This window comes from Apteryx rowi, unplaced genomic scaffold (assembly GCF_003343035.1).
Source record: "Apteryx rowi isolate R43461 unplaced genomic scaffold, aptRow1 scaffold_368, whole genome shotgun sequence".
Lineage (NCBI taxonomy): Eukaryota > Metazoa > Chordata > Aves > Apterygiformes > Apterygidae > Apteryx > Apteryx rowi.
The window spans coordinates 41346-49876 of NW_020450174.1; the positions used below are offsets into that span (position 1 = coordinate 41346).

An 8531-nucleotide genomic window follows, 5' to 3' on the forward strand; every position below is an offset into this window, starting at 1 on the left:
TGCTATGACGTCGTCCTGTTCTGGCTATAGACCAAGCACATCAATGGCTCCACAGAGTAATGGGATAAAAAAATGGGAAAACTGCCATTGCTTGTTTAGCAACTTGTTTTGCTGATAAATGTCTGTCACTTTTCAAATAGCTACAGTGTAATTGTTCGGGGGGAAAATATTTCCTTGAGCAGGAGGTTTGCAGGCCATTAGCTATTTCCCATCTGTGCTGGTGTTTTAATACACCACACACACACTTTGCTCTCTATTAAAAACATTCACAGCTTTGATTAGAGACAAAGCAGCCTGAGAAAGCTTAGAAATCACGTCTATCATTAAAAAGTTTTCTCTAGCCTTACAGAAAATATATTTAAATTGCAAAATGTTGGAGCTAATAAGTATTTTTGGAAAGAATCTTTACTAATAAAGATTGCTAGAAAAAAAATACTCTTTCATACATCTGTAATTTAAAAACGAGTRACTGTACAAAAGCAATGGCTGTTTGACTAACGTGATGGCCACTGCGTGCTCATCCATGGTTAATGCCACACAGGAAGGCTCTAGCCTCTAGTCACTCTGCTAAGCACTGCTGGCTTGGTGGAGTTGATCTCACCCCTTTCTAAATTGTGCTATGAAAATTTTAACTTTCACCTGTAAGCTGCTAGAATAGACAAGAGACACCTCTGTTCAATATCACAAAATACCTCTAATAACTACCTACTTTTGCTTCACACATGTACACCTCACATGCAGTTACTTGCAGTAAGTTAAGCTATCCCAAAAGGCATAGCACTATACTCTTGCCTGATTCAACTGAAGCTCTAGATGCATGCATTCCTGAAAAATAGAGCATTCATTATTAATAGGCATCCTTCTCCTTTCTTTCCCCTCCTCCCAGCAGAAAAAAAAGGAGAGAAAAAACAAGGAGAGATTTAAAAATGTGGGTACCGTTGCAGATTTATTGCAGTGATAAACTTGTTTTATCTGAATCCTTTGCATTTTTTGAATTCAAGAGGATCACATGTAGTCTGAATCCTAGCTAGTTCTTAGGCTTCACAGAATAAAACTAGTGAGAAAGAAAAGAGATTCAGGATCAGGTGGTGCCCCCCCAAGTATGATTATAGGAATGGTGTGAAACTCCTGAATCAAGTCCTGCACATAAGAGGGAAACTTTTATCCTTATTTGCCGTTAGGACCAACAGGCAAAAGAACCAACATACATGTAGTGATTGCTTTTCAGAATTTATTGTAAAAAAGTATTAAACATTTGGAAAAACACACTTTTTCAACTCACCACATATTGCTTTACATGGAAACAATGGACAAACATGAAAGAGATGTATTTGCCCATTCTTGTCCATATATCAGATGATCCAAGCTACTTAATGACATGCTCATGGGAAAAATATTGGCAGTATCACAGCATATGGAAGTGGAAATAAAAAACATGCAGTATTTTCATTTGCAGTTGGGAGGCCTACTTCCTGGAGTCTAAAGATCATGTTATTTTATCTGTTTTCCTTTAGCATAATGTACACTATCAGACTTTCATAACTTCAGACACCGGCAGAAAATTCTGATTTTTTGCCAACGGTGACATACCCACCTCAAAGATAAGTGTGGAAGTCAGAATGTCTCCCTTGTTTCTGTTTGCAATTTCCTTTCCATAGGAACATGCACATGATACAGCTCTTGCTAACATATTTCAAGCTAGCCCTTTCACTTATACCAGTTCAATCCCACTGGAGATCCTCAGGACAACACAAACACAGACGACAGCAGAGTTCCAATACCACAGCACATTTGTTTTGGGACAAAAACAGCCTGCCCTAATGCTGAGTTATCCATGTTAAGCATATTTGGCAGGTCTTCCGCTTTTGTCTAGGAACGGAAAGATGGCAGATTCTGCGTTAAAATGTGTTACAAAAGAAGTAAACCAATACATTTGTTTGGTTTTTTGGTTTTTTTTTTTTTTTTTTTTTTTTAAACAGAGTTTTCTAGCTGATGTCAAAACTGTAAAGCACCAGTGTAACTTACAGAGCTTGAATCTGAACTGAGTGCTAAAGTGATGAGCGCTCAGTAATATTTATCTGGTGTATTTAGCTTTATCGTCAATTTGTGAAAAGCTGACCTAGCTTCAGTTTCATGACAGAAGCATTAATCAGACAAAATTTATGTTACATTGCACCTTTGACACCACCTCAGTTTCAAGCCAAGGTATGAACTTATACATACATAGGTGCATTGTTTTAGCTCTGACACAAATACAGAAACTAAGTACTCAGAAAACAGGGTTCAGCATAAACCTGTGGATAATACTGAATCACAGTACTTAACCATTTTTGCACTGATGTGCTGGCTGAAAACTGATAATAGCAACCACAACAGTTTGAGGTGACTCACACAATCGACAATCACTGGTGTAGAGCACAGTGGAACATTTGGTCATTCTGAAAGAAGATACAATGGAGCAATACAGGAAATTCCATGCTGAGAGGACAAAGTCAAACATTTGTTCTCTTGCACATCATAAAAAGTATTTTTGGTTACAAATTACCATTGCAAACAATCTTCTCGTAGACAAAACTAAGAACATCTCTACCTAAAAAGCTTTGAGAAGGGTCAAACACAAACCCTAGCAAGCTTTCTCTTCTATAAGTCCACTTCCCTTCTGGGTTGCAACAGTCTCCTTATTTTAGGAAAGACCTTCCTCTTGGTCAATCAGTTCTGTTTTGGTGGAGAACACATCAGCCAACATGTGCTTTGGGATTTCAGATCCCCGTACTTTTAATGTGTAGCAGGCATTCTCTACTTTGGCCAGACTCTGTTTCAAGGTATACAGCTTCTTAGACACTTCATAAGGTCCAGTGTTGCCAATGAAAGTAAAACCATCATAAATCTGACGTAAAAACTGGCTCAGTTCAAAAGGCGTGTCTATGTCACCATTTCCAACACTGCTGATGCACAGTCGCATCAGCTCTCCAGTTAGATCAGCCACTCCCAGCAGGTAATCTACAGGTGTTACCTTCAGGCTCCAAGTGTGTGTTTGTTTATCCTGGGAACTGGAAGTCTGAAGACAGAACAGAACAAAGTTCAGTACAGAAAATTAGGAAAAAGTAGTCCATGACAGTTCAGATACATATGACCTTATCTAATGTAATTGTAAAGCAATGGTAATTAAAAACATTCTGGAAAAATAAATTCCATGGCACTTCCACACAGTTGGATTTTCAGAAGTACTAGTTGCTAATCTCTCCCTCCAGCATTCTGTAAAGTATGAAAGCATCATTTCCACTTGAGATGCAATTTCTATTCTGGCAAGCATAATGAACATGCCCTGCATCTAGCATCTCTGTTTGCAAACAGAATTTCTACAGGATGCTGGATAGAACAGATGTAGTTTCTCAGACCTGTTTTATATCAACTCAATTTATTAAATATCTGAACAAACACTTCTTGAAGAAAACTTGTCACAAAGTGACAAAAGCTCCTACATCCTAATTTCCCATATTTTTATTTCCAAAATATTGGCCACCCAGGAGACAACACAAGTTTGTTTCTGTTCACTTGTTCCCACAACATACTTCCACCTAAATTCACAAATCTAGTCAGGGTTGTGGGGGAGTGGTTTAACAACTTCACAATCTGTGAAAACAAGTATGTCGCAATGGCTTTGCYTCTGGTAAGAACAAGTGAACTTAAGCTGAAAACTTGGTTTTGCTTGCAAATACCTTACTAAGAGAATGAAGAAAAAGTGTGCTTTACAACAGAATCTCTTCAACAGCAGCACTCTCCAGAATTCATCTAAAGCAGTAACACTGTGCTCCTCTGCAGAATCCCCTCTTCCCCATCAATCAAACTGTATCCAGTTAACTGATCAGTGGTAGTAGTTTGTCCCCATGCAAAAAGTTTTATTTAGGGCAGGATAGGAGCATAGGCAGGTCAAGAAACAGCAGATACAGGATTAGTGAGGTGGTACACAACTTGTCCTCTGACAGGAAGCTTCAAGATCAACTCCAGGGAAGATTCAAAAGACTGAACTAAGACATGGACAATGCTTTTTAATAGCAGCTGAGTACAGTTTGCTCTTTGCTAATGCCTCCTGTGATTAGTTCATTACTGAGCAATAAGATTTCCACAGAGTTCACTCTGTCTCTTGGATTCGTCTCCTCCAACCTTTGCTACACCACTATTCACCAGCAGACTAACAGACACAATCACAGCCATAAAAAACCTTCTGCTCTACATTTGTTTGCTAGTATTTTACTATCCTGGATCTTTCTGCCTACCAGAAGGGGCTCAGTTTGTCCTGAACGAAGAGGATGTGTAATGATTAAAACTTCTATCCTATAGATTTAGGTTACTACTTGTCAGAATAAAAAGCATGTTTTGAACAAGTGAGTCAAAGTCCACACGTACATCTAACCCCATGCCTCTAACTGAACTTATTTAATGATATGCCAAAAAGATGCAACTAAGCCAAGTGACTGCAAAGACTTGTGTGAGTCTTCTCTCATATGAGAAAAGAAAAACTTTTACCGTGTTTGTTATTTCTTCTCTGTCTTCCACTGTAAATATTAGTTGTTTGTTGATCTCTTCAACACTAACTAAAGATCGTGTTTTGATAAAATACTGAAATGAGACTGCCTCAACATACTCTTGAAGCCCTGTGGAAACAACAGAAGAATTAAAATAATGATTCAAACTTTCCAGTACTGATCCATGCTTACAATTATTTTAGAAATCTTTTAAATTAGGTTATTTTAAGGTTACTAGTAAAAGGTGAAAACTAAGATAATCTAGAAATAACATGAAAAGCTAATTTAACACAACACTCATCCGAAATACGAAAAACCAAACCAAAAGCACAGCAGATAAACATTTTTACTCCAATGTCATTTTTCATCCAGAAATGAAGTTTCCTTCATTTCATCTCATTCGCGACAGTAGATACCTGTTTAAACCTGAATTTTCCGCTTCTGTTTTGTGGGAATTAGTAAACAGAGTCCTTAAAACATATAGGTTAGGTGAAATTCATGCCCAGGACAAAGCACCTGTTGTTACAAATCACTCATATTAAGACACACGCACAAAAAAAAAATTCAACCAGACAGGACTGTAATGTCCAACAAGGGGAACAAACTGAATGACAGCTCCGTCCCACAGAACTTACTCTCTAAAAAACAAGGCATATGGGGGAACAAAAGAAGTTGGTGTGCTGGCAAGGAAATAAAAACTGGGATAACAAATAATTATAGCTTGTACCAGATTTGTATGCCATCTGCAGCCACCTGTCACAATTACCTCCCACAACCTAATACGCAGATGGYGATTTTCTATATGCATTATAGCAAAGGTGAGATCTAAAAAAAGAACTTGAATGTTCAGAGAGTGATTTCATAAATTCTGACAACTTTTTCTTATGTGCAGAGGGCAGATTTGGGGAAAGCATGTAGAAAAAGCTCATAAGCAGACAACTGAAGTTGGTACTGTTGGTGGAAAAAAGCCGAAATGAACCTGCAGCAAACAGGCATGGTAGAACTAAACTAAAGAGTTTTGAAGACAAAAACAATACATTTGTATCTGACCTATGAACAGTGTGACAAAGCCAAAGGAGGAAGTTAAAAGAACAGACTGTAACATGACACACATCATCTTCACAGAGGCATTTTGAAAAACTTTAAGAGAATGATTTCACATTAAGAGGAGCAAAGGAGATGACACTGCTATATCAAGCTGCAACTGGGACAGGATTAGACAGTAGTTTTGTCAGTATGTAAAATGAGAAAACTTGGAGGTAAATGAGGGTACCAGAAGTAGAATCCTGGCTCCATTAGGATATTCTTAAAATCCCCAACTGACCTCTGTAGGGCCAGGATCTTGGCCTATGGAGATTATGCAGGAGGCAGCAAAAAATTTTAAATTTCATCTGGATCAAAGCAAAAGTCCAAACCAAAAAAAAGAGAACAGATTTGAACAACAGAGGAGGGTGGAAACATCCCAGAAAAACTGTAGGAGACCTGAAGGGAAAGGTCAATTGTAGGCGGCCTTTCACATTACAATCACAAAGGTCTCATGAGTGACCTGAATTTTTTCATATATATGTGCGTGTGTGTGCATGTGTGTGCGTGTGTGCGCGTGTGTATACATACATATATATTTTTTTGGGGGGGGGGGGGGGGGAGGCAATTCAGAAGGCCAGTTCAGTTTGCACCCTTTATGCTTCAGTACGATAGTAGTGGGAAAAGCAGAACAAACAACCAGCAGCCAAAGTCACTCAGCACTGCTTTTCCACAAGTGAGAACATGCAACCCTTTCTTGCACAAATACAAGGAGCTGCAAGGCCAACTAAATACAATAGTTTATCTACTGAATTTAGGTAAAGCATCTGGGGCATAAGTAATGGAAGAATACTAGAGGAAAGTTAATCGGGATCCTCTAAGATTAATAACTTCAGAAGTTGCAGAGAGGTGGATTTCATCACCTGTTCTTTTCTTGACTGATGCTGCTAATGCAGTTGTTATATGACTAGTGATTTATTATGACATTTTGGCTGTTTCTGTGCATAAGTTTTAAGCTACCAGATGCAGCAGCCCTTAACATGACAACATCTGTGAGAACATCTCTCTGCTGTCTGGACAAGACTATCAGACATGAAGGATCAACTTGGCATTTACCCAGCTTCTCAAAGAGACAAAATCAGTTCTAAAACTTTCTGGTATAGTTTTATTGATCAACCATAACCCCCAACTTCAACTCACTTCACAGTCCAGTCCTTCCCTACACACATTTCATCATTCTCCAGGACAAACGTATGGCTCCTTCTTCTTATATACATACACAACCTCTTCACCTCCCATTCTAGCTGACATGTTTCACTATCCTCCTTACTGCTTCCGTTTAACACCATCAGGTGAAAGCCACACACACAATCTGGTTTGTCACCTACTTGCACCTCCTCTTCAGAATTAGGAGACCTACCTCCCACTTTTTAAACAAGTAAGCCTTACAAAACCTTATTTGAAGCTGATAGAGAAATAGACTGATAACTCCTTCGCAAAAATATTCATATTTCACTTTTTCAAGTCCTTCTTCTAGAAGTAGCTAAAATATGACATTTCAATGACCCAAGACCTTGAAATAAGGTGTTTTCATGTGCAGGTAAAAGGATGTTTAAAGATGTTATGTTTTAGCTTAATGGAAGGACATCCGCTATTTTCAGCAAATAATCCCCAAGGTGAAAAACCTCATCCCATTTCACTACTCCATCCAAAAATACCTTTCCCCTTATGCTCTTGTTTTGGATTTAGTCCAAAATTGGATTATTTACGGGTTGAGCTGCCAGCAATGGAATAGTTTGTAAGACTGCCTTTTATGTGATTCATTTTTTTAGTACATGCAACAGAAATCCCAATTAAAAGCATCTGATTATGCTACGAGGATTCCTTAAAAATACAGATATAAGGTAACAGAATGCTTAAGTATTTTGATATTTTAGTACATTTACTCTGTATAAATAGCTTGTACTAGTGACAAGTTACAGTGATCCAGTATAATAGTTTTCATCTATATTTTTAAAATATATTTTCTATGTAAGAATGGGAAAGTTGCACTGAGGTATCCTCTGAGCACATATTTCCAATAAAGAAGGAAATTTTGTGCCTGAAAGCTTGTGCCTTTTTTTTCCAACAGTATCAGCTGATATTAAAGATTTTTGCCTTTGTCTATATATACAAACTCTCTGAGAAACAACTGTTAATCAGTTTCTTTAAGAAACCTAATACCATACTAGCAAGAAATCAAGTTTCTTCAAAAACCCAAGTCATGGGAGCACTCAATCCAAGAGTCAAATGAATGGATAAGAGGTAGGAAAAGATAGATATATCTAAAAAGAAATAGGTAAAGAATAGCAGTTCCTTAATTGGAGGAGTAGGGTTAGGATAAATAGAATTTAATCCCACCTGAGTAGAAGTTGACACATGCACTGAAGTTTTAACTTAGAATGATGGCTCAAACAAGGTGAAAGTTTCCTCCTAAAATTTATTTAGTTTCTCCTTTCTAGGTAAGTTCAACAGTTAAAAATGAGGGTAAAATGGATTTCATAGCTCTGAGTTCTTAAGGTTAGCAATGCCAACACTACGGGCAAACTTCCAGAATAACCTTTGTCTCCCTATTTCTTCTCAGAATTATTTTCCTTCTCTCCCTTCATCTTCTTTCCTTCCTCTTTCTGTGTATCTTCTTTTTCCCCCACTCACAGCATGGTCTCTGCTGACAGTTAGGAAATGAGTAGATGACAGCCTGTGTTACGCCCCCTTCCCAGTCCCTCCCCTAAACCATGCAGCAGGAATTATGGGTCTACAGCAGCCACTAGAAAGATGGTAGGAAAATATACAGAATTAATTTCAGCAATTGCCTTCTAGCATCACTGTAGGGCAGATGGGCTGTGTTATTTATGGGGTGAGTCAAGCAAAACTACCCATTTGTGAACCCATTATGAAATCAAGTATAGCTATAGCTCTATCTTATCATGATGTTTAGGCTGC

At 38.1% G+C, this 8531-nt stretch overlaps 1 protein-coding gene across 2 annotated transcripts in view; it reads right to left on the reverse strand.

The window, feature by feature from the left end:
* Positions 1–1214: 1214 nt before the first annotated feature.
* TSNAX (translin associated factor X) overlaps positions 1215–8531 on the reverse strand; it is a 23149-nt gene continuing 15832 nt past the window's right edge. For both annotated transcript variants that reach the window (XM_026073401.1, XM_026073402.1), the window contains exons 5-6: positions 4528–4655; positions 1215–3058 (exon numbers count right to left, since the gene is read on the reverse strand). In XM_026073401.1, the coding sequence (XP_025929186.1) occupies positions 2684–3058; positions 4528–4655 (503 nt within the window). In that variant the 3' untranslated portion in view covers positions 1215–2683. The remainder of the gene's footprint in view (positions 3059–4527; positions 4656–8531) is intronic.